The sequence below is a fragment of the Protopterus annectens genome, chromosome 8.part0 (assembly GCF_019279795.1).
Source record: "Protopterus annectens isolate FY-2018-M chromosome 8.part0, PAN1.0, whole genome shotgun sequence".
NCBI lineage: Eukaryota > Metazoa > Chordata > Ceratodontiformes > Protopteridae > Protopterus > Protopterus annectens.
Window position 1 is genome coordinate 1,636,031,367 of NC_056741.1, and position 27,503 is coordinate 1,636,058,869.

The 27,503-nt window shown below is 42.7% G+C and overlaps 1 protein-coding gene across 1 annotated transcript in view; it reads left to right on the plus strand.

Annotated features, from left to right (window-relative positions):
- The window catches only part of LOC122808522 (protein Aster-B-like), a 1,382,984-nt gene that overhangs the window by 639,028 nt on the left and 716,453 nt on the right, over positions 1–27,503 (plus strand). The window contains exon 8 of the mRNA XM_044079476.1: positions 15,796–15,952. Within this exon, the coding sequence (XP_043935411.1) occupies positions 15,796–15,952 (157 nt within the window). The remainder of the gene's footprint in view (positions 1–15,795; positions 15,953–27,503) is intronic.

Consider the following 27,503-nt stretch of genomic DNA (forward strand, 5'->3'; position numbering starts at 1 on the left):
CTCAGGACCAATCCATCCTTCATGCCTAAGGTGGTATCCAGTGTGGCTCTTAATCAGACCATTCATTTGCCAACCTTCTTTCCCAATCCACAGAACAAGGGGGAACGGATTCTGCATTCATTGGATGTACACAGATGACTTAGATTTTACTTAAACAGGACAAAATCTCAAAGAAAATCTGAACAACTACTGGTGGCATCTGCTGCAGGGGCAGAAGGAAAGGCTATTTCAAAGCAGACTATTTCCAAGTGGATAAGCCATTGTATTCATGCCTGCTGTATGCACCATGGTAAAACTATATCTCAGGGGATCAGATCTCATTCCACCAGGGCTGCATCTACTTCTACAGCTTTTCTCAGAGGTGTTCCTACCAGAGACATTCTAGAAGCTGCTACCTGGAGTTCAGTTGATACGTTCACCAAACATTACCATTTACCTTTCTTCTCTAAATCCAGAGCTGGCTTTGCCTCTGCTGTCCTGCAGGGCCTTATAGCTGGTCCTAATGCTGTATAAATCCATCCTCCCAACCATAGCTTTGGGAATCTACCCAAATGTAATGACTGCAACAGTGAAACACGAAGAACATAGTACAGTTGTGTACACTTACCATAAATGTAGATGTTCGAGTGTATTCACTGTTGCAGTCCTGGTTACCCTCCCTCCAACCCCCTGTTTTTTCACTTGCTATACCTCGTCTTTCCTTTACTATGCTTAAAAGCCTTTTTGGTGTATTTTCCTTTGTTTGGAGGTATATTTTTGTGTTTTTAATTACTTAAATATTTGGCTGCCCATTTGGGGGGCACCTGACATCTGGGGCAAAAAAAACTGATGTAATGGCATCGGCTGCATGTTTTATACCCCTGACAACCTGACGTCATGGAAGAAGGGACAGCAACTGATGCAGGACCCAAGACTTTGTTAATCAGGCTGACTGAGGGCAACCTGCCAGCAGATTACCCAAATGTAATGACTGCAACAGTGAATACACTCAAACATCTACATTTATGGTAAGTGTACACAACTGTACTTTCCTTGTTGGGGCTCCAGCTCATTTTTTTCTATTTCTGTATCTTGTTGATGTCTGTTAAGAGGGCAGCCACGGTGGTACAGGGATTAGCATTGTTGCCTCACAGCAAGAGGTTCTCCGGTTCGATCCTCGGCTGGGGTGCCTTCTGTGCGGAGTCTGCATGTCCTCCCTGTGATCACGTGGGTTTCCTCCGGGTGCTCTAGTTTCCTCCCACATTCCAAAGACATGCTGTAGGTGGATTGGACACTCTAAATTGGCCCTAGGTGTGTGTGTGTATGTGTGTGTGTGTGTGTGTGTGTGTGTGTGTGTGTGTGTGTGTGTGTGTGTGTGTGTGTGTGTGTGTGTGTGTGCCTTCTGTGGAAGGTTGGGCGCTGGGCTGGCAACTCGACATTGTAAAACTCCACTGCCAATCATGAGCGGACAGGTGATCTGCTGTGGTGACCCCTAACCGGGAAAAAGCCGAAAGAAGAAGAAGTTTATGTCTGTTAAGAAATTGTATACTGTCATTTATGGGCATCGTGCTCCATCTGAGGTATGTTTGGTGGGCAGGGCATTGTGGGTAGTGGAAGGAGCTTGAAGATCTGGTAAACGCGGCCAAGGTGGATTGAGTCAGATCAGAGACCCAACAGTTGATGAGGAATGAAAATAGACAACACAGATGTAATGTTACAGTGATTGCATAACTTTTTTAAAGGAGGTTTGAGACACAAACTTTGCTGTCCTGTGGTAATCAATTTGTTAGGGTCTGTCTGGCCAGGATTTACAAAAATTATTCAGCAAAGCACTGGTTATGGTAGTCTTATAAAGTTATATTGAATACTTCTTTGAATGAATCTGCAGGGTAGAGATAAATTGTTCTGCAGTCCATGTTGCTGAATTTTGATGTTATGTTTTTCATGTTTTATAGCCTTGATTTTTATAGTGTAGGAATTTAGTTTATATTTTTTAAGTAGCATTGCTAATGTTAGTTACTATAACAGCTCTGCATGCATTATGTTTTCTGCTATAACATTATGTTCATTATATTATTTGCTTGGTTTAAATTTGCTGTATTACAGGTGTGGAAATAACACCAGAGTGATAAAATGACTAGTGTTACTGCCTGTTAGTTCCAAAGTTGGCAGTATGACCCTGACCCTGGATGTCATTGTGTGGTGCATGCTGTTTGTATAGAATTTGATGTTGTTAATCTTCATTTAATGTTGACCTTTGTGACTCATTTCCGATCCTCAGAACCCGCTCGGCCATTACCCAGTTTGTTTGAGCCAAAAACTCTCAAGCTAAGTCTCTACCCACAAACCCCCTCTCCAGACTACTTCAGATTTTGTTTGCCACTCTTGTCGCAAGAGGCATCAGTCAGATTCTAATGCAAGCTAAGTGAAATTTCATAGTTTTTTCCTGTTTAATCATATATATGTATATATATATATATATATATATATATATATATATATATATATATATATATATATATATATATATATATATATAGTGGATATAAAAAGTGTACACATCCCTGATAAATGCCAGGTTTTTTGGGATATAAAAAATGAGACCAAAATAAATCATTTCAAAACTTTTCCCACCTTTAATGTGACTATAACCTGTACAATTCAATTGAAAAACAAACAAATATATTAGGGGAAAAATATAAAAAATAAAAAACGTACAATACGCTGGTTGCATAAGTGTGCACACCCTTAAACTAATACTTTGTTGAAGCATCTTTTGACTTAATTACAGCATTCAGTCTTCTTTGGTAGGAGTGTATCAACATGGCACATCTTGACTTGGCAAAAGCACTCCAAATCTGTCAGATTGAAGGTCATCTCTTGTGCACAGCCCTCTTCAGGTCACCACACAGATTTTCTATTGGATTTAGGTCTGCACTCTACCAGGGCCATTCCACAACTTTAATTTTATTCTGGTGAAACCATTCTTTTGTTAATTTGGATGTATGCTTCAGAGTCATTGTCCTGTTGAAAGGTGAAATTCCTCTTCATCTTCAGCTTTCTAGCAGACGCCTGAAGGTTTTGGGCCAAAAGTGACTGGTATTTTGAACTGTTTATGATTCCCTCCACCTTGACTAAAGCCCCAGTTCCAGCTGAAGAAAAGCAACCCCAAAGCATGATACTGCTACCACCATGCTTCACAGTGGGGATGGTGTCCTTTTGGTGATGCGGTGTGTTTTGCGCCAAACGTACTTTTTGGAATTGTGGCCAGAAAGTTCAACCTTGGTCTCATCAGACCATAACACATTTTCCCACATGCTTTTGGGAGACTTGATGTATTGTTTTGCAAATTTTAGCCGGGCCTGGATGTTTTTCTGTGTAAGAAAAGGCTTCTGTCTTGCAACCCTATCCCATAGTCCAGACATATGGAGAATACGGGAGATTATTGTCACATGTAGTACACAATCAGTACTTGCCAGAAATTCCTGCAGTTCCTTCAGTGTTGCTGTAGGTCTCTTGGCAGCCTCCCTGACCAGTTTTTGTCATCTTTTCATCAATTTTTGGAGGGACGTCCAGTTCTTTGCAGTGTCACTGTTGTCCCATATTTTCTCCACATTTTGATGACTGCCTTCATGTGTTCCTTGGTAGATCCAATGCTGTGGAAATTATTTTGTACCATTCTCCTGACTGATACCTTTCAAAAATGAGATCCCTTTGATGCTTTGTAAGCTCTCTGTGAACCATGGCTTTTGCTGTAGCAGGCAACTGAGTAAATGTCAGGAAAATCCAACTAGGCCATCTGAACTTTATTTGGGGTTAATCAGAGTCTCTTTAATTGATGGCAGGTGTGTACCCAAGAAGACTGAATGTTGTAATTAAATCAAAAGGTGCTTCAACAAAGTCATCACAGTTGGGTTATCTGCCTGCTCAGTCGGCCAGAATACCAGAGACTTAGTATTTCTGAGTCGGATGCTGTCACTTCTTCCATGACGTCAGGTCGTCAGGGGTATAAAAATAGGCAGCCGACGCCATTACATCAGTCTTTCTTGCCGAGGAGGAGCCTGAAGCAGAAGCATTTCACAAGTGCCAGTCGTCCGCTATCTGAATTTTTCATTTTCGAATTGATAATCCTGAAGTCTTCTAAAGCTAAGTACCCCGTTGGGGATCCTTTTTTCTTGCTCTAACCGATGTCAGAAAAAGTTAACAATTACCTTGCCTGTGGACAGCAAATACCTCACAGAGATTTTCATTCTTACTGCATCACCTTTTTAGGCCCAGATCATGACATCCTTTGCTGTCAGTTTTGTGCCTTTTTTAATGCTCAAACCATTAGTCGTCGGGCTATCTTTGTCGCTAAATTCTTTCACTCTCGATCTCCATATTCTGAAATGGCTTTGGTAAGCCATCCGACTACCAATCTTCTGAAAAAACAGATCACATAGGTCCAAAACTGCTGCCAACGCTTCCGTTAAGCTAGTCGCCAGTCCGCCAGTACTCAATGAGGTGCCTTTGCAGCCCCTGATGCCCGTTTCTATGGATTTGCAGGCCTCTGCTGAGACCCATTCAGAGTCCAGTATGCTGTGAGATGCTTCTTCGACTATGGAACCAGCGGATGTCTCTACCTTATATGGGTCCGGAGCCACTGTGCAGACACCGGCTTCTGAGGGAGTTTTTCATCCTACCGATGTTTGAATCAAACCAATGACTTCATTTTTAGCCAAAACTACCAAGTTTCTTAGGCACAGAGTACGCACTATGTCTAGAAAACCGACGACCAAAGCGCATGCTCAGGCACCCATGACACAAAAACAGATACTTAGAATGGCTGAAGACCTTATTATGCTAATTAGCGGAAGCCAGCCTTCCCCTGCTAAGAGACAAAGAATCCAGTTTCCTTCAGATTCTACAGACCAGGAGTCCGATGACTCTGCCCTTTCTGATTATCAAGACATGTCCTTATCCGCCTATGAGGATTCAGATGCAGAGGAATCCATTCCCTCTGCCTCCCCCCAGAGGATTTTTCTTTTGGTAAAACCTTGCATACCTTAAGAGAGCATGTCCATTGGGAATGCCAAGACTATCCTCAGTCCAAAAAGAGACTCGGAGAATTTTTAGAGTTGCCTCAGCACAGGCCTATAGCTATACCCCCTGTCCTGGATGTTGTGGATGATGTTTTTATGGAATCCAGTCTTACTCCAGACACTTTACCTCCAGCCTCTAGGAAACCAGACAGGTACTACAGAGTACCTGATTCTCACAATTTTCTTTTCAAGAATCCTACTGCTGATCAAGAGATCATTTCTCAGGGACCTAAAGGTATTAAGGCTACTACAGCCAAAAATCCTACCTCTTTGGACAGGGATTCCAGAGCTTTAGACAGATGGGGTAAGAAGGTATATACCTCTGCAACTTTTGCTATCAGGACATTGAATTGCCAGTTTCACATGCAGAAGTACCAGCAACATGTTATGGAACTAATTAAACAGAAAATGGTAATATTTCCAGATTGTGCAGAAAATAAAGATTTGCAAGAGCTTATGCACTCTGCAAACCAAGTTAGTAAGCATACTTTGCAGTGTGACTTTGATGCCCTAGAAGCATCTTCAGGGCAGCAGTCACTGGCTCTGTACTGAGAAGACATGCTTGGCTGAAGGTGCAGACCTTGCCAGATCATGTCAAATCTAAATTACTAGACATTCCTTTAAATAAGGACTGTTTGTTTGGCACCAAAGCAGAGGAAGTTCATAAAAAGATGGAAGAAAAAGCTAAATCTAAGCAAACTGTTAAAGAATTCCTACAAGTGTAACAACCTAGATTCAGAAGGCAAGAATTCCTGCAAGTGCAACCACCTTGGTTCAGTAGGCATTGCCCTTCAAAACACTGGTCCTTTCCAGCCATCTCCAGGCCTTCCCAAACAAGACCCAGGGAAAACAGACCACCCAGACTACAGTCTCAGGGTATGCAGAGATACAAGCAATGGAGTGCCCCCACCCCTAAAGCAGGGAGTGGTAAGCCACCTCCTTATGGAAAAAGTTTACAATGGCTTCTCAACTCTACTTCCCAGCCCTGCCCAATTGCTTGTGCCCCTAGGAGGAAAACTTGCCCTTCATACAAAAAACTGGATGTCCATCACTCAGGACCAATGGGTCTTCAACATTGTATCCCAGGGGTACAAATTTTATTTCCATTCACTGCCAACCCCAAGCAGGTTTCCAGACCTTCCTCCAAACCAGTGTGCAGAGGCTCAAGACAGGTACTTTCCCTGCTCAATATCAGAGCTGTTCAGCCTGTTCCAGGACAGAGGGGTCAAGGTTTCTTCTCCAGACTATTCCTGGTATCCAGGAAAGAGGGCTCTTGGCACCCAAACCTGGATCTTTCAATTCTCAACACCTTCCTGGTGGTACTAAAATTCAAGATGCTTACCCTGCAACAGCTTCTCCCTATGCTAGCCAAGGATGCCTGGTTAGTCAACCTAGACTTAAAAGAAGCCTATCTGCACATCCCCATAAGGGAGTCATGCAGGAAAGATCTACGTTTCAGAGCAGGGTCTATGCATTATCAGTTCTCTACACTTCCCTTTGGCTTATCTACTGTGCCCAGGGTATTCACAAAATGCCTGTCTCCAGCCTTTGCATACTGCAGGCAGAGAAATATCCAAATTTACCCATACTTGGACAACTGCCTGATTCAGGCGGGCAGTTAGGAATTGCTGCTTCAGCACCTGGCATTTGTAAAAAGCCTTCTCACTTCATTGGGATACACCATCAACGAAAAGAAATCACTACTGGTACCCAGTCAACAGATTGTATTCCTGGGAGCAGGCTTGGACACAACTTCCCAGATGGCATTCTTCACTTCAGAAAAACAGGTCTATCTGACAAACTACTTCAAACAAATGGCCACCAGAACCCAGCTATCTGCAAGAAAAATAATGCAAGTCCTAGGGTTCATGGCCTCATGTATTCTGCTAATTCCATATGCAAGACTGCATATGAGGAAACTTCAATGGTACTTAAAACGTCTTTGGTGCCAACATTCTCAGGACCTGGAAACAGTCATTCCTATTATACCCTGTCTAAGGGCAGAGTTCCTTTGGTGGGCAGAAGCATGCAATCACAACAAGGGACTCTGCATTTTACTCAGCCCCACGCCGACCAGACCCTGACCACAGACACATCAGACTATGCATGGGGGGCTAACATGGCTGGCAAATGTATTCAGGGTCACTGAAGCCCAAGGCAAATTCTCCTGCACATCAACCAGAAAGAGATGCTAGCTGTACAGAATGCACTGACAGCTTTCAGATACCTAATCCTTCCAGGACAACTGCTGATAAAAACAGACAACACCACAGTTATGTGGTGGTACATCAACAAGCAGTGGAGGACCCATTCTTACCCACTCTGCAGGTTAGCCATGGCCCTGTGGTAAATGGCCTTGGACAACCAAGTTCATCTACAAGCTCAATTCCTGCCAGGCAAACAAAATTCACTGTCAGATGACTTAAGCAGAAATCTCTTAGACCCACACGAGTGGAAATTAGAGCCCAGCACCTTCAACCTTCTGATCCAGAGGTGGGGGACCCCAGAGGTGGCTGTCTTTGCCTCCCCCGACAACCACCAGTTAAGCAAATTCTGCACCAGGAACCCTTACAGCAGATCCTGGAAGGTGGATGCCCTATCCTTTCAGTGGGAAAACCTCTCAATCTATGCCTTTCCTCCTCTGCCCCTTCTCTCAAGAGAACTACTCAAGATAAAACAAGACAGGCCAAGGACAATTCTGATTGCCCTGGACTGGCCATGCCAGCACTGGTACCCACTCCTGCACAGCCTGACAACAGTGCCACCCTAGCACCTACACCAGACCCCTACCCTGCTGTCTCAGCAAGAGGGACAGATTTTACATCCACAATTGCAAACCCTAAATCTTGCAGCCTGGCTTATTCCTTAAATACTCCACCAGCAACCCTAAGCAAACAGGTGCTGGACGTCATTCTTGAAGCCAGAAGACCCAGTACTAGGAAATCCTATGCTGAAAAGTGGAAAAGGTATTGTTCTTGGATTCAGTCCAAAGGAAAGGACACAACAGTGCCCTTCTTACCTCTAATCCTGGATTACCTAGCAGAGCTACTCCACAGAGGCTTATCCTTCTCTTCCATTAAGATCCATGCCTCTGCCATTTCAGCTCATTACAATACTGAGCCACCTCTATTCTCTCACTCTCTCATCAAACAGTTCCTGAGAGGGGCAAACAACTTAAGGCCTCCAAGGAGAGCATCCACCCCTGCTTGGAACCTTAACTTTGTACTGGAAAAGCTCACACTTCCCCCTTTTGAACCTGCTGCTTCAGCAGAGTTAAAATTCCTCTCTTGGAAAACAGCCTTACTTCTAGCCATCACTTCAGCTAGAAGAGTGTCTGAGTTACAAGCACTGATGGCTGTGGAACCCTTCATTATTTTCCATGCTGACAGGGTTTCCCTCAGGACTAACCCTTCCTTTATGCCTAAAGTGGTGTCCAGTGTGGCTCTCCATCCATTTTCCAACCATCTTCCCTAACCCTCAGATTAAAGGGAAAAGGATCCTGCACTCTTTCGAAGTGCACAGACAGCTCAGGTTCTACCTTGATAGGACTAAGCCTTTCAGAAAATCTGACCAGCTGCTAGTCAGCTTTGCAACAGGGGCAAAGGGCAAGGCTGTTTCTAAACAAACCATTTCTGCTACAAGCACCATGGAAAACCAACCCCTCAGGGGGGTCAAAACACATTCCACTAGGGCTACTTCTACCTCTGCAGCATTTCTCAGGGGAGTCCCTACCAGGGACATTCTGGAAGCTGCAACCTGGAGTTCTGTACACACCTTCACCAAGCATTACCACTTGCCTATCTTTTTCAAATCCAGGGCAGGATTTGTTGCAGCAGTCTTGCAAGGCCTACTAGCCTAGTAATATAGTAAGTCTTGGTATCGTATGTGTTTTCAGTATTCTGAGATTCAGTATTTTGAGTTTTTAGTCTTTTGAACTTTCAAGATTTTGGTCCCATTCTTTTGAAATTCAAGATTTTGAGCCTTCAGTCTTCTGAAGTGAATATATATATATATATATATATATATATATATATATATATATATATATATATATATATATATATTTTATCTGTGCTTTCTTCTACCCACCTTGTTTTTCCTGTGTTATCCCATCCTTCTAGTTTTCTCTCACCTTAATTTGTCAAGGTAGTGTTCTGTTTTACCATAAGGTATTTTTCCCTGCCATCATTGGTAATACCTTTCCTCTCTCTGCCTTCTTTAGGTAGTTTAGGCCTACCACTGTTTGTAGCTTTCCTTTCCTTCTGTGTGTATATATATATATATGTGTGTGATTGCTGCCTGCTGACCTTTGATTTTTTTTGTCCCTGTCAACATGGTGGATAAATTGAAAGGAATTACTGGCTTTAATCAATGCCAAGATTGTGGACGGAAGATGCCTAATTCCGATGGGCATTCTTCCTGTGTGTATTGCTTGCGCCCAGCTCATCTTTAGCAAGACTGTATGATTTGCTAAGCATTTAGTCACCGGGCCGTAGTCGAAAGAAAAAATAAATTAATATTGAAAGGTCTAATTAAGTCCTCTTTTTAGGATGCTCTGTTCAAGTCCAACATGTTCCCCTCTAAATTCGAATTTAGGCTTAAGTAAAGTCACTTGGTGCTTGTGTCTCCTATGGCTCTGGCAACCAAAAAGCATAAGCCTTCAGCTCCCACTGCTTCAATGGAATCAAAGGCTAAAGGCAGAAAGTTATCAGAACTGACTACCTTGGCACCATCTGCTACGGCACCACAGATCTCAGTGCTGGTCACATCAGTACCGACATCTTCAGCTGCGCTGTTGGTACCAACTCCACCTACTATGCTTCTAGAAATATTGGAACTACCATCGGTGCCGAAAGCAAATATACTTACTGTACCCAAGACAAGGTATTCGTCCTCTATTGACCCCTTTGTGGGACAATTCCTGAGTCCTTTTCTTGACAGACCAGAATCCCCCTCCGGCTTCTCTGTCCAGTCTTCCAGGAGTCTGACTGATGTCAACTTCAGGAGGTTGGTGTTTCATCTCCTAATAGCTAGGGGTCTTTCTGTGTCTTCCCAGACCCCACTTTCCTCTGGAGTTGGGTCTGTCGCTCCCTGGACTCAACCAAATATTCCTTCTCTAACATCCTTTAAGGGCTTAGGGCTTACGACTCTGATCCCTTTGGTTCCAGCTGCTCTGGTGCTGACAGCCTTTCCCTCTTCAGTTCCAGGATCTTGCTTGACGTCCTCGATTCCATCAGCACCAACAGACTTCTGGGGCCATAGCTGCACTGCCACATCTGTGGGTTCCGCATTGGCTCCATTTTTTTATTCAGAGTAGTCCTTGACTCTCGGAGCCTCGGCTAATGTGGGCTCTTCCTCGGCTCCTGCTTTGGGGGTAGGTCTCCTGGAGTGGGGTGTGACCTTGGTTCCGAGGTTGTCCTTCTCATTTCTGGGCTCCCATCCCTCTTCGGAGGGGGCCTGCCTTCCAGGTAATGAAGAGGGCATTGGCCTCTGCAGGCTCTCAGCTGGCCCCTTCCATGTCGGAGTTTTATTCCAGGGCTCCCTCTTGCCAAGAGCTGCCACCAACCTCCATGCCTGGGCAGCAAGCACCTTAGCTACAAGATACCCCTGCACAGGTCCCTCTTCATCCGAGTCCTCCTCAGAGATTCCCACTGAGAAGCCACCCAGAAAAAAGACCTGTAAGAGGAAACACTTAGATTCCCCTCAGGAATTTGTCACAGAAGACATGTACTTTGATGATGGGGAGGGTTCCCCCAGTCACGCCCAGAAGATGTCTCCTTCAGAGACATTCTAGAGATTCTGAAACAGAGGGAAAACTGGAAGCCTATATACCCCACCTCTGAGGAGTTGGTCCACTTGCAGGCTTTTGGTGCTCATCCAGCTTCTTCTTGGGTGACACCTCCTGCTGACAATCTTATTAAATTGATTGCACAGTGGGCTTGGAAGGCTCCAGACTCTGTAGAACCAATTCTTAGGAGACCAGCTAAAATACTCTCAGCTCCTGAAGACCACCAGCATTGTGCATTACTGGATGCTATGGTGGTGGTGGCTGCCACCAAAAAGGAACTAGCTAAAGAGAGTTCCACTGTTCATCCCCCTAATCGAGAATCCAGGGTGATGTACAGATTCAGAAAGTGGGTGTACGCATCATAGACCTTCACTTTGAGGTCTTTGAATTTTATGGCACATTTTACTAGGCTCCAGAAGGATCTGATCAAGCATTTGTCAGATACCTTAGCAGGAGCTGTGTGCGAGGAGGTCCAGGATAAAGTGAATTCCCAGCTAGCCACCCTGGAATCTATTTCTAACTCGTCCATGATACTCATTGCGCATGGAGCTGAAGGGACGACGAGAGCAGTGGGTTCAGTCATTGCCATAAGGCGTCAAAGACTCTGTAGCCAGCTCCGAGAAAGAGATGGAGCGACTCTGTCTGCAGTGGACATACATCAGAGGAGTGGGAAGATGTGGTTTAAAAAAAATCCCAAGGGCCTTTTCAGGACACGTAGTGATGGCTCCCTCCGGGACTGAGGGGGGAGCTCCAATGGAAGATGCCGACCCTGCGGTGGCTCACAAAATCAGGGTTCCAGAGATTCTTTCTCTGGGCAGCCTTAGCATTGCTCCAGAAAGAGGACCCGATTGCTTACCTCTGGAAGCAGTCGGGGGATGATTTTCTCTGTACTTGAGAGCCTGGTGGCAAATAACTTCAGATATTTGGCTGCAAAGGATCATTGCCAGAGGTTACCATATTCCCTTCACTCTCATTTTATGATCAACAAAAAGACTCCCCGATGTTCCACCCAATTAGAGGGATCAAGCAGCTTTAAAGATTCAAAAGCTTCTAGAAACAAAAGTCATCCAAGAAGTCCCACCAGACCAGGTAGGATCTGGATTTTACTCAAGGTTCTTTTTGGTGCCAGAAAAGGCAGGGGACTTGAAACCAATTTTAGATCTCAACCTTCCGAACAAATTTGTTCAGCAAGCAAAATTCCTTACCACAGCTCCCAGTGTGTTCATCAGGTGTTTGGCAGTAGTAACAGCTCACTTGAGAATGCACAGATTCCGAGTGTTTCCTTATGCAGACGACTGGCTCATCACCACTCCCACTAGGCATCTACTGCTTCAAGCAACAGATTTCATTCTGCACCTATTCGCTCATCTGGGCGTTACAGTGAATCAATCAAAATCTCAGCTAAGTCTGACGCAAGATCTAAAGTTCATAGGAGCTTGTCTGAATACCGTCTCTTGTGTAGCTTTCCTTCCTGGTCACAGGCTACATAAGATAAAATCCCAAGTACAAGCCATTCTCTCCATTGACAAGGTTCCTGCACTTCTAGACCCTTAAGCTTTAGGGTCCATGGCAGTGACCATTATCTTAGTTCCACTAGCAAGATTTCACATGCAGCTGCTACAGTAGTTTCTGACATCCCAGTGTCCATCCTGACCCATTCAATGATGCATCCAGTTTTAATCCCCAGTCATTTTAATAAGGACTTATCATGATGGATGGAGTCCAAGGAGATCCTTTTAGGCTGCCCCTTTGTTCCTCCTCAGGCCAAGGCCATAGTGACCATGGATGCCTCCCAGACGGGGTGGGGGGCATTATCTGGGCAGAGCAGTCCAAGGCACTTTGTCCCCGATAGAGGCCAATTTGCATATGAATGTTCTGGAATTGAGGGCAGTGATCTTAGCATTGCGAGCCTTCCAAAATCCCCTCCCTTTAGGAACAATTGCAGTTCAATCAGATAATACGTCAGTAGTCTGGTACATCAACAAGCAAAGTGTAACCAAATCTTATCCCCTGTGTCGAGAAGCTCTCAGAGTGTGGCAATGGATGATTTCTTCCATCCATTTTCTGAGAGCATTGCACATCCTGGGGAGCTCAGATGTGATAGCAGACAGGCTGAGTTGGTCCATTCTCTTGCCTCACAAGTGGTCTCTCAATCCCAGAGTGCTGGTGGAGATTTTCCATCGTGGGGCCAGGCTTGCTGCGACCTCTTTGCATCTCCCCTGAACAAAAAGTGCAGCAGCTACTTCATCCTAATTCCCCTGCAGGGGGGAGTCTCCGATATTTTCCTTCACAATTGGCTCTTTAGGCTACTTTATGCCTTTCCCCCTTCCCACTGATTCCTCTCTCCATAAAGAAAACCAGCAGGTTGAGAAGCAAGGTGATCCTCGTTGCACCCTTTTGGCCTCGACAAGTCTGGTTCCCCTTTCTGTGGCCTCATCTAATTCACTGTCCATGGATTCTAGACCCAGTTCCAGATCTTCTGTCTCATCCACAGGGACTGGTACACCCCAATCTTCAGAGCCTTAAGCTTACAGCTTGGCTCCTCCAATTCCGTTAATCGCCAGGCAGAAACATTTATCTTCCCCAATCCAAAATATTTTACTGGCGTCCTATAGACCTTCCACCAGGAAACTTTATAGCAGCAAGTGGACAAGATTCTCTATTTGGGCACAAAATAATGGTCTAAACCCCTTTTCTGCACCAGATGAAAAGGTTTTTAGCTACACTTTTCGAACAAGAGGCCTCTGCTTCTACTGTTAAGGTCCAGCTAGCTGCTATTTCCAGTTTTCACAATGGCTTTGAAGACCATTTGCTAATTTCCCATAGATTGTGTAAAGTGTTTATGAAGGGCACCTTGCAGTTGAAACCACTGTATAAAGACTCTCTAGCTCCTTGGGAGTTGACTGTGGTCCTACAGTCCTTAGTCCTTTCCCCCTTTGAACTGGCAGCTACCTGTCATTTTTCTGATAGCCATTACCTCCGCCAGAAGAATTTCTGAAAATACAAGCACTATCTTCAAAACCCCATGTTTGATTTTTCATAAAGACAGGGTTTCACTAAGAACTAACCCATCCTCTCTCACTAAGGTGATCTCAGAAACTAATATTAATCAATCCATTGACTTATTTGTTTTCTTTCCAAATTTCTTTAACAAAGGTGAATATTGCTTACATTTGCTGGATGTTCACAAACAATTACGTTTCTCCCTCTGCAGAACTAAAGAATTTAGAAGCTCTGACCAGTTATTTGTCTCTTTCTCTGGTCCATCTCTGGGGGAATCCGTTTCAAAGGTCACCTTATCAAGGTGGTTAAGATACTGTATTTTTTTTTTCATTTACAATAAAAAGAATCTCTAATTACCAGCGCCAGTCAGAGTGCATTCTGCTAGGGTAAGAGCCACGTCCACTGTTTTCCATTTCAAAGCTTCTATGGATGAAATATGTGCAGCAGCAACCTGGACTTATCTGCATACCTTTATCACTCATTACAAATTGGATATGGTCTCCAGGAGAAGAGCATCTTTTGGCTCTATGGTTCTCAGGAATATCCTTCCATAAGGCTACCCAAGATCTAAAGTAGCTGGGGACAAGGTCAAGGATAAATGAAGCTTGACAACATCAGATAAAGAAGTTATGTACTTACCATAATGTTCCATCTGTGTTGTTGACATTCATTTATCCATCTGTGTTGTCGATATTCTTTTATCATTGACTCCCCAACCTCTTGTCCCTGTCCTTCAGACTCCTTGGAGGATTGGATGCTTGTCTTGGTAACCTTATCAGTTTTGACCTTGGACATAACCTCTTCTTTTCCATATGTATATTTTATTCAGTCTGTCTGTGTAGCTGTAAACTTTACCTGAGGTAATCTGGAGAGTGGTATTGTGGGTAGAGATTTAGCTCGAGAGTTTTTGGCTTGTGCGAGCTGTGTAACAGCCAAGCTTGTTCTAAGGATTGGAACCGAGTCCCAAAGGTCAATGATAAATGAAGATCGACAACATAGATGAAACGTTATGGTAAGTACATAACTTCCTTTTATTGTCATGAAGTCAAGTTTCTCCTACCTCCTAAAAACATGTCAGCTGACTGGCTAGTCAAAGGAGTACATACAGATTTAATCTGCTCATCTCTCTGTTTTTGTAGCTGAAAACATCTACAGTTGTTACTTCACTTATTTGTTTAAGAGATGGTAAATAAATATTCCATTCCTTTGTACCAGTCATCATCTTTGTATTGCATTCATTATTCCACACTTGTTTTGATATTCATTCTACCCATTCATCCATCCATCCATCCTTCTTTCCCATTTTTGCACATGTTGTTGAGGTGTCATATCAACAGTGACCAGCATCTAGACCAATGTTCACATTTGCCAGCAGATGTTTCATTGCTTCTTTACTTGTCAGGCACATAACTGTCATTATAAACATAATGTATGACAAATTTCCTACATTTGGCAGCTACGTTGGACATAATCTACCATTCTTCATTTTTTAGTGCCCTTTATAAGCAAATACCACTTTCCATACTGTTGTAAGATTCTGCTAGCTACCTGTGAAAATAAAGGGATCATAATTTCTGACAACAATTTTGGTACAATGAGAATGACAAATAAGAACTATTAGTTGATACGCCTTCAATATAAGGGTTGTTAATTTTCATGTTTTTAGTTCTAATAATTATCTTATTGTTGCATTGATTTGTGTTCTGCGATTGTTGCATTTGATTGCATACTGCTGTCTGTCCACCAGATTAATTGTACAAAAAGTATAACTTGTTGCTTCCTTTATGACTGTCTGTGCAAATCAGAATTTATACTTGCATTTTGTGAACAGGCTGTTTCTCTTTAAGTTTAGTCATGTAACTGACATCACAGCAGCTGTAAACATCTGAAGATGTAATGAGGACAAGGGCAATGATAAAGTCAGTGAATGTATTGTTCACACAGGTACTGTGAAGAGATCCAGGTGGAAGAACCAGAAGTTAATGACAGTTCACCAAAAAGCAATACAGAAGTCAAAACAGAAGCAAGCCCCTTAATACAAAAGAAACCCATTGTCAACAGTACACTCACCTCTACAGGAAGCAGTGAAACACCAGCATCTGTAAGTAGCCAAACTAAATACCATAAAGTACAGTGTGATCAAGTAAAATCTTTTGATGGCCATGTATATTTCTGTTGTGCTTAAGTCATAACTGTTGCTAACCACAGAACAAAGCTCCATTTTTTATTGCTTTGTTTATAAAGCAAGACTCAGATTCTGTCAGATTGTATGTACTGTTGGACCCCTTTCCAGTATTGTGAAGATCAACAGAAACAGTGCTCACCAAATTATAAAAGTATAACATGACATTATTTCATAATCCCCTCCTGGGGCTGTTTCTTTATCTCTGTAGAGAGATTTATGTGTCATGTGATCCTTAGGGTTGTTTTGTCTACACTTTATGGTCCTGGAAGATACATCCTTGGCAACCTGGTGTGGGAGGAGGGGTGAGACTAGCACTGAACCAGAATGTTCTCTGTGATATTCCAACTAAAAAATCCAAGAACCTCACATAGAACAGGTTCAGTGAGAACCATATCTGCAACCAGGCCCAGTGGTGGTTTCACTGAGGTGCATCTGCGAGTCAGGTGACACATAGCCTAGTTGGACACAGACTGAAAATGCTACTTGGGTTTGTCATATGGCCTTACCACTCAAAAAGAAAACGGGTAGGGATCAGGTGTAATGTCAATTAAATGACAGCATACATCTCAACCTCACAGCATAACATTCCTGGACAAAGCCAAGGCCCTAAATCAGGGACAAATTTTCAATATTGCTCTTATAAACTAAGAAAGTTGTTAGAACAAGTTTTGGATTAGTATGCATTTTCTGAAGGGCATAAAATCTGAAAGTCAAATGTCCTCCATTATATAGTGACTTCTGTCATGTCATACCAGTGTTTGCATGGAATTCCTTCAGGTGCTCTATTTTCCTCCCACATTACAAAGACTGGTCTGGAGGTGGATTGGACACTATAAATTGGCCATAGTTTTGAGTGTGCATGGGAGTGTGCGGTATGGAAGAACTGCCGAGGCAGGGCTATCCACCCAGCAGTGTGAAACCTGGCTTTAGTTGACTGTCACTGTTGAAGTGACACCCTGACCCTAAGTATAAAAATGGGAAAAGGGGTTGTTGATGGATGGGTAGATTTAGTGACTTCTCTATTCAGTGATTTGCAAGAAAACCATAAATCTTATGAGGAACATATTAAAAGTAAGAGACAAAGTTCTGAAGAGTTGAGATGTATGAATGGCAGGCAGGAGTGGATAGATTAAAACATCATGAACACTGGCAATGGAAACAGGCTTCTGGGACATGTAATGTAATCCCTGTGCTGGGGAAGGAACAAAAGCTTGTGCAGGATGTTGAGAAATATCAACTTGATTTAGTTGGTTTTAGCATTTCACACAGTACTGGTACTAGAAGGAGACTTCTCAAGCAGGGGTGGTCAGTTTCTTTCATGGGAGATAATCCTAAAGATGGGTCTTGTGCAGATGTGGGTTTAGTCATAAGTCTCCTGCTAGTTTCCTTTTATCTGCAGTGTGCATCTGTAAATGAGAATGTGAGTGAGATACAGAAAAAAATCTCTCTCCCCAATGTTTGTGTATATGTCAGGTTCTTGGATTCTTTAACTGAAACATCACATAGAACATACTGGGTTGCTGCTAATCTCACCCCCTCCTCTCAGATCAACTTGCCAATGATGTACCTTACAGGAGCATAAGCTGTTTGGAGTATTTGCCCTTCTTAGAAACCACTGGCTTATTGCTCAGTATGGTATCACCATATAAACTTTGTAGTTATACTAGGAGACTTCAGTAGGCTTGCCAAACGTGTCACAGACGCATGAACGTGCATAATTGGGAGAAATATTTTGCCTGATCTGAACCAGAGAGGTGAATTATTTTTGGATCTCTATGCAAGTTACTGATCATTCATAGCAAAACCATGTTTTAACAGAAAGATAATTATGCTAGTTTATATGTATTATATGTATTAATATATGATTATATTAGTGCAGAAGGCTGTGGGTTTTATTCTCACACTAGAAAGATTGATTACTGACACTGAAGTGCAGCATAAGGGGGTGTTGCACTCCTGAGTGTGTCGTCCTTCAGGTGACACATTAAATGGAGGCACCATCTGCTTGAGTTGGTGGTAGGTCAAGTGGATGTAAATGATCCCACTGCACCTACTGAAAAGAATAGTGGTCCTTTATTTGTATTCTGTTTAGAACGTATTTACACTAATATTATATAGTTACATATTTATATGTTTAATCACCAACATTCACAATAAAGAAGAACAGACAATATTTTCTTTATTGGACCCCCACTACTTCTTCCACAACCACCATTTGATTCTTTTTATAATTGCTGGTAAAACCCATTTCCCATTAAACATAATTGGTCACCAAGTCTATCATTCAAAATAACCAATGAAATATAAAATATTATTTTTGATTAATTAATTTGATTGTCAATTAAATGACAGCATACATCTCAACCTCACAGCATAACATTCCTGGACAAAGCCAAGGCCCCAAATTTGATTGTCAATTAACACACACCAATGCTCTCCACCCTCATAAAGCCCTATCACAATATGAGGAATCTTCGTTCCTTTAACAAAACACTGATAAAAACTTCTCGATCAAATAATGTAGCAGGTGACTCCACATTTTCCAACTCAATTGGCAAAATATGGAATCAACTCCCACCAGACCTCACATCCCAGACTTCTATTCCACTATTTAAAACCAATCTAAAACTCTTCCTAACCAACCACTGGCTATGCTCTTGCAATAACCCTGGGTAACCTTTCTCTCTCGCTTTTTTTTCCCTCCTTTACTTTCACCTGACCTACCTTTCCTCTTCTTCATTACTCTAGCATACTTCACTTTCCCCTTTAAAAAATGCTTCTGTCTATCCCTCATTATTTATACATAATTCTAGATTTTGCTACTTATGTCTATGGTAAAAATATCATAACCTAGTAAATCATCTAACCTAGACTCCTGCTAAGCCTCACATTGTACTCACATACTTAGATAGCCTGAAAGAAGTTTAAGAAAATGTTTTTTATTGTATAACTTGGTATATTCTTAACTTGTTAAGTAGTAGTTAGTGGAGCTTTTCTCCTCGGGCCTCCACTGAAAATGGACATGTATCCAGTTGGACTAGCCCGGTTAACAAATGTAAAATAAATAAATAAATTTTATCTATTCTTATTTTGTTCTCTTTTTTATTATTTTTATAATATCCATATGCTACTACATCCATGTTATATTCCCAAAGAAATTTTCTTTATACAATTTTTTTCCATAATTATTTTACTCTTTTACATGTTAGAAATGTATGATCTGATGTTGTGTATCTTCATGTACTCCTTGACTGTGGGCTTGGTTCCAAACCTTGTAACTTCCTTGGCTGTTATTCCAACTCATGCCTTCCAAAAACTCATGAGCTAGGCTCTACCCATAATGCTCCTCACCAAATTTCCTCAGATCTCGTTTGCCACTTCGTAGTGCCATATGCATTCACCCAACCTCTCGAGCCTTGACCTTTATTGAACTGTAAGTTAGTTATTTCTGTATCTTTCTGTACCTCTTATCTACCTGCTCCTCTAGTTCCTTTTTTAAGTGTGAATGTGAGTGATTTCCTGTTTCTTCCTTTTTTTTACTGTAAGGTACTCTAAGGGACCATTGATGGTACTTTCCTTCCCCTCCTTTTCGATTAAAAAAAAAAAAAAAAAAAAAAACCTCTTTCTGTCTATTTTTTTTTCTGTACTGTGTGTTTGTGGTATTTGCGTGTGTCAGGCAGCCTTTATTTTTACAATGGCCGACAAATCCTCTAAAGGAACCTCTGATTTTAAGAGGTGCCAAAAGTGTGAGAGAAAAATGCCAAATTCAGATGGACACACCTTCTGTGTTTATTGTCTCGGTGCTGTCCATCTTCAAGAAGATTGCTCTATCTGTCATGGTTTTTCCACCAGGACCCTGACAGAGTGTAAAAATAAACTTATTCTCAAGGGACTTAAGTCTGATTTTAAAAAGGCTATCTCTGATCCCAAAAGTGAAGCTAGCTCTTCCTCGTCCTCTTCATCAAAACCGAAAAAATTATCTTATTCGGTTCCAACAGCATCTTCAGAACCACCTCCTAAATTGACCAGGTCTCCCACGGTGCCGACTGTCTCCTTAACACCAGTGGGAAAGGATAATCTTTCATCGACATGGACAACTGCAGATCAGATTTCAGTACAGACACCTCGAGCTTCAGTACCAGTCTCAACTGATTGTTCTACCGAGGACATCTTATTTTCCTTCAGTTGATCCTTTTGCAGATCGTCCTCCTAGTCCTTTTTTTGGAGCGATGGCCACCAAGATCTCCATCAACCTCCTTAAATTCGGTCTACTAAGAACCTGTCCGAGTCAGACATTATGAGACTGGTTGATTAGCTACTGATGATGAGGGGATTACCTCCATCTTTGGTTCCTAGCCAGGTTGACTCTGAAACTGTGCCTTCTTCTACACCCATGCAGATTCCTCCTCTAACACCAACCAAGTTTTCAGAACACCTGTTACTAATCATCCTGGCTTTGACTGTTTTGGTGCCAGCTAGAACTCCTTCTCCAGCACCGATAATTGACTTGAGCTCTTTGGGTTAATTGGAATAGGAGACATCTTGGGGTCAGGAGTTCATTGCTGCTTCTGAGGGGTAGGGTCTGACTTTGATTCTTTTGGAGTTTTCTATGCCCCTTGGTGCCTCAGCCTTGAGCTTTGACTTTGGAAGGCTTCGACACTGGCTTTTGCTTTGGAGGCAGCTTCCTCGGTGCAGGGTGGGACCATGGTTCTAAAGGAGTTTATTTCAAGTTCTGGGCTCCCATACTTCTATAGTGTGGCCTGCCTTTTGAGCTATGGAATGAGTCTTGTCTACTGGGGGCTCACAGTCTATGCCATCCCTGTCGGGCCATGTAACTTGTCCATCCCCTTGATCAGAGCTTCCTCCAGTCTCTTCCCTGGGGCAGAGGGTACAAAAGCCTCGGGAATGATCCACCCTGGTGATATCTATTTTGGATAACTCTCCAGAGCACCTCACCAAAGAGGTACCTTTAAAGAAGAAGTGCAAGAGGAAGCACTTGGACTTCCCTGAAGAGTCTTTCATGGAAAATACTGATTTCGATGAAGTTGAAGATTCCCCCAGGCCACCCCTGATGATGTTTCCTTCAGGGACATCCTGGAAATTCTGAAACAGAGGGGTGGCTAGACTACCCTTCAGCCTTCCTCAGAGGAATCTGTATACCTTGAGGCTTTTTGTGCCCAGCCCTCTACCTCTTGGATCTCTCCACCCACTGAAATCTTATAAAACTGATCACACAGAGGGCCTGGAGAATTCCTGACTCTATTGAGGCAATCCACAAAAGACCTGACTGGATCATCTCTGCCCCTAAAGACGAGCAACACTGGGACAAGGGTATTTCTGTAGATGCCATGGTGGTAGCAGCAGCCACTAAAAAAAAACTCACAGAAGAATGTACTCTCCATCCTCCTAATAAGGAGTCTAGGACTATGATTAGGTTTGGGAAGTTCGTATACGCTTTATCGATCTTCGCTCTCAGGTCCTTGAATTATATGGTGCATTTTATCAGGCTTTAAAGAGATCTGATTAAAGAGATTTCAGATACTCTGTCAGGAGCAGTAGCTGAAGGGGTCCAAGATAAGGTTACTTCTCAGTTCGCCACCCTTGAATCTATTTCCAATTCATCCATGAAGCTAATTACCCATGCAGCTGAAGGGATGACAAGAGCAGTAGGTTCAGGCTTAGCCATCAGGAGACACACCTGGATGCACTTATGTGACTTTATGAAGCCATTTAAGTGTTCTTTCAACAATGCTTCATTTGACGGATCATCCCTGTTTGGCCCCAAGGTTAAAGACATGCTAGCCAGATGTGAGAAAGGTGGGAAGACCCTTTCTGCTATGGGTGTACACTTCTCCACTCCTCAATGGCCCTACTCTAGGAACCAGAGAAGTGTGAGGCTATGGTTCAAAAAGACCCAAGGACCTTTCCAAGACACATGTGGAAATAACTTGCCCTGGGCCAGAGAGGGAAGTAGTAATGGAAGATGCCGTCCAAGAGGCAGAAGTGGCCCACAAAACCTGGGGTCCAGAGATTCTTTCTCTGGTAACTTCTACCAGCATTTCTGAACAGAGGCTCAATTACCTTCCTCTGGAGGCAGACAGGGGATGATTATCCCTGCACCAATCTGCCTGGCTAGAAATAACAACAGACAACAGACAAATTGGTGCAGGAGATCATTTCTGGAGGTTACATCATCCACCTTTCAACGAAACCAAAAAGACTAAAAAGACTCCCAGACATTCCATCCAGTCACAGAGAGGCAGCAGTCTTAGAAATTCAAAAACTGCTTGACAAAAGAGCCATCCAAGCAGTCCCACCAGACCAGAAAGGATCTGGAATTTACTCAAGGTTCTTTTTAGTGCCCAAAAACAGACCAAATTCTGGACGGTCTCGGTATAGTCAATACTTCCATTCTTGGGAAAAGATGACTGGATGTGCTCAGTAGCTCTTCAGGTTGAGTATTATTACATAAAAATGGACAAGTGCTCCAGAAGATTGCTGCATTTCCAACTGGGAGCCAGTCACCATCAACTCAGGGCACTGCCTTTTGGTCTCATCTCAGTTCCCAGGATGTTTACCAAATGCATCAGTAGCTCTTCAGGTTGAGTATTACCACATAAAAATGGACAAGTGCTCCAGAAGATTCCTGCATTTCCAACTGGGAGCCAGTCACCATCAACTCAGGACACTGCCTTTTGGTCTCATCTCAGTTCCCAGGATGTTTACCAAATGCATGGCAGTGGTAGCAGTGCATCTCAGACTGCAAGGATTACGAGTATTTCCATATCTCGACGACTGGCTGCTTACCAGCGTCAATTCATAAAGGCATGAGGTTACACTTTTCATCTTTGTGCCACCTTAGAAATCACTATAAACTTTGAAAAATCCCATCTGGAACCATCACAACAGCTGGAATTCATTGGAGATGTGCTAGACACAGTCACAGGAACTTCCCCTAGAAAGGCTGCAAAGGATCAGATTACAGGTAAACCAGATCATTCTAAACAACAGAGTGGCAGCAAGACTCATCCTACAGACTCTGGGGTCAATGGCGGCCTCTGTCACTCTAGTTCACTAAGCCAGATTTCACATGCAAATTCTTCAATGGCTTCTGACCTCCCAGTGGTCCTTGTTAAATCAACCTATGTCCCATTTGATTTTGATCTCCAGTCATTCAAGGAAGACCTGAGTTGGTGGCTCTATTCCAATGAAATCTTGTCAAGCCTCCCTTTGTTCCTCCTCAGCCCCAAGCCATAGTGACCATGGACACATCCCAGATAGGGTGGCGGAGCAGCATTATCTGGGAAAGACAGTCTAAGGCACTTGGTCCCAGATAGAGGCTAACTTGCATATCAACGTTCTAGAGATGAGGGCTGTACACACATTGCAGGCATTTCAAGATGCCCTCCCCTTCGAAACGATTTCAGTTCAAACAGACAACATGTTAGTAGTCTGGTATATCAACAAACAAGGGGGAACCAAGTTGTACCCTCTTTGCCGAGAAGCTTTCAGACTATGCCAATGGGCAATTTCCTCCAACCGCTTTCTAACAACAACGCACATTCCGGAGAGTTCCAACATGATTGCAGACAAGTTGAGTGGCCTCTCAATCCAGTGGTGGTGGGAAAGATATTCCGCCACTGGGGCCAACCATGCTGTGATCTCTTTGCGTCTCCTCTGACAAACAAGTGCAGCAGTTACTTTGCCCTAATCCCCCCAGGGGGAGTCACCAAAAGACGTCCTCCTTCATGATTGGCTCTCCTTTCTTCGGTATGCCTTTCCCCGACTCCTCTGATATATTAGTTTTTAAAGAAAGCCAACAGGTCAAATAACAGAATAATCCTCATAGCCTTGTTCTGGCCTCAACAAGACTGGTATCCCTTCCTTTGGCTTCTTCTTCTTTGGAAGCCCTAGATTCTGGACCCAGCTCCAAACCTATTGTCTCAGCCCGAGTGAATAGTTAATCTAAATCCACAGCATCTCAAGCTCCTGTGTGGCTTCTCCAGTTCCTATGATTGCCAGGCATTCCTCCCTCACTTCCCCAGTCCAATGCATCATTCTAGCCCATCACAAGCCTTTAACCAGAAAATTGTACCATGACAAATGGATAAAATTTGCTAAATGGTTACTTGACTGTAATATTGAATCATATGCAGCACCTGAAGACAATTTTTTAGACTTTTTAGCCTTACTCGGTCACTCTGGCTCATCAGCTTCTGCCATTCAGGTGCATCTTGCTGCGATATCTGACTTTCACATCAGCTTCAATTGTTCATCACTTATGTCTCATAAACTTTGTAAAACCTTTTTGAAATGAGCCTTAATGCTCAGACCTCCCTTTAAAGGACCCTCTGCTCCATGGGATTTGCATTTGGTACTGCATTCTCTCATTTCTTCCTCTTTGAACCGTCAGCAACCTGTGACTTAAAGTTATTGTCCTGGAAAACCTTATTTATGATAGCTAAATTAAAGTGGGTGGGGTCCTCTCTGATAATCTCTGCTTGAGCAGAGGAATTAGGCAGGGGTGTCCTGTCTCCCCTTTTTTGTTTACATCATATTTAGAACCATTGGCAAAGAAAATAAGGGACTCAGAAATTCAAGGTCATAGTTGATATGCTAGTCAAGACAAGCTGGCTATATTTGCAGATGTGGCGAAAGGAGGTACTGCCAGCACAGCTAGCTGGAATTTCATAAATAATTATGCCATTTATGAATATCAAACTGATTTATGCAAGATGCTTGTGTTACAATTTTTTTAGAACTGATTTATACAAGATGCTGGTGTTAAAATGTATTAGAATTGTATGTCATGTGTATATCAAACTGATTCGTGCAGATGTTTTTGTTGAAAAAGTATTGTAAAGTGCTTGTGTTTGAAATGTATCCACATTGTGTCCAACTGCAGAGAACAGAAATGTACATGAACTATTGCAACTGTTTAAATGTATATGTTTTAGTAGAGGAAATTGGGAGACAGGAGGTTAACCTCAGTCTAGCAAACTTTAAAAAATATCTGAAATTAAATAATTTTATAGGCTAGGACATAGAGATGCTCTCACAGGTTTCAAGGCAGCCAGAGACACAAAGTCTGTACTAGGAAGCTTTCTGTATTGTCTTTGAGGTGAACTAATTACTACTCTGGAATTGTGTGTGGCGGAATGCAATTGTTTTATGACGTCCAGCAGTTGCCAAGATCTGAGCAAATGACCAGCTTGTGTCTGTATTTTTACAGATAGGTGCTAAGTCCTACCAGCTTCCAGCAATGGGGGTTTGCATTGGAACTAGAAGTCAGATGACCAGAAATGATATCATCCTGCAGGCTATCTCAAACGTAATATTTTAGACATTATTTTTGAGAAGTCTCTTAGTGAAACAGAGCAGTCTGTATTCTGTTTTGTACCTGACAATGAGAAGAACCATTTACCACATCGTATGCCTTGCTTTATTAATTAAGTTATTAGGGAATAGTGATTCTCTTAGATTCAGTCAGGAATATAGTGAAGCTTAGTTTAGATATTGTTTTTCTTTATTTGTTTGAGCCTGTCCTTCACTGTTATTTTAAATATTTCCTGTAATTTGAACTGTGATGGCACTGTGAATATATACTAAGTATTTTCTTGTTCTTTTATTATTTATTATTAAATATATTTAAACCATTCATTGTAGCTGATCTTTGTAGAGATGTTTAAGTTTTGAGACTACTAGCATATTTATTTGGTGACACACTGTGTAGGCCACTCCTAATAGCTTTGTTCTTAGTCAAACTACCATTCGTATTAATACTAGTTTCACTCAGTATATTGGGTACCCTTGGAAGAGCCTTAAGGTAGCTGGCAGGAGTGTCTGGTGGGAGTCATAGGTTTATAGGTGTGTACTAAGCTAATGGCCTTGGAGCCTTTACAACCCTAGCCTATAGAAGTGCCCTGGCACTATGCAACCCGATGTTAGTTCCCAGCACCTCTATCAAGTAGAGCCACTGAAGTGATCCCTGTGCTGAATTTTCTATTACCCATCCACTCATCAAGATTTCTCTTGAAGCGGGACAGTGAGGTGCTCTGTTTGACATGTATGGGAAGTCTATTCCAGAGCATGGGCAGTCCCTGGGTGAGGAACCTATCCCTCCATCATGTTCTGTTGATTGTGGTAATGAGGATGAGGTCTCTGGAGCGTGTGGTGCGGAGGGATTGGAATTTCTTTAGATGTAGTATTTCTAACAGAGCTGGGTCAAACAGCCTGATGAAGCAATGTTGTAATTGCGAAAGTGCTTACTTATAATGTTTTATTTTATTTTGAATAAACATTATTCAGTACTCAGCCATGTTAGTGCGGTATTTGTTGTTATTTTTTGGTTTACGTATCTTCTTTTACTACACCTCATCCTGTTCCTGTGTTTTTATCCAATCTTTGCGGCATAGCTAATAAATCTGTGCCAGCCTTTCCCAGGAGTGTGTGTGTGTGTGTGTGTGTGTGTGTGTGTGTGTGTGTGTGTGTGTGTGTGTGTGTGTGTGTGTGTGTGTGTGTGTGTGTGTGTGTGTGTGTGTGTGTAAATCAAACTTCAGAGAGTGTGTGTATGTCAGCTACTTGGGCAGGGACATTAAGCACTGGTTGGAAAGAGAGGGTGCTGGAGGTCTTGGCTTGGATACTCTACCGAGATCTCAACTCTATAGCTGTGCTACTGAGGAGTCGTATTAGGCATCTAGAGAAAGAGGGAGAAACCAGCCCCAGACTGGCTGTGGTCTCTGTGTGATCTTAAGGGAAATTACACTTGATGCAGAGAGCTGCATCTGGAAATATTTTGCGTGTAACTTGTCATCCTCCCAATGTATGTCCCCCACTGGTGCCAGTGGTGAGGAGTGAGGCTCCTTGATTACTGGTCCAGTGGTGGGGAGTCACACCATTCTTTGAGGAATGAATGAAAATGACAACATGACAGGTTAAAGTTGCATACTCACCATAACTATGCATTTCCCCTCATGTTCCCCATATATATGTCTTTTAGGAGAGACCTCTGCACTTCAACCTGCCCCCAGATCCCACCGCCCCCAGTGGTGCTAAATATATAGTGCTACAGCCACACCCCCTCTTTCTTCAACCAATCAGCTATATCCAAGTCATCAGTAGGCTCTCCAGTACTTAACCTTTCTAACCTATCTTAAAAAGTTTAAACTGGGGACAAGTCAACCTCAATAATCCCAATATTACTTGCAATGAAACCACTTAAAATACTACCACTGTACTCTCTGCTACCCTTTCTGCTTGTCCCATATCTTCTTACTGCCTATGAATATAATACATACCCAGGTTTCCACCACCCAAAAGGCCGAACCTCAACTTTTATAGCTCCACACAAGCTTGAACACTTAATACATCCCCTCCCATCTAACTCCTTACTTATTAGATATCAGCATCCCATTAGAACAAGATATCCCAACCCTAAAACTAAAAGATACCAAAGTCTATTAATTAA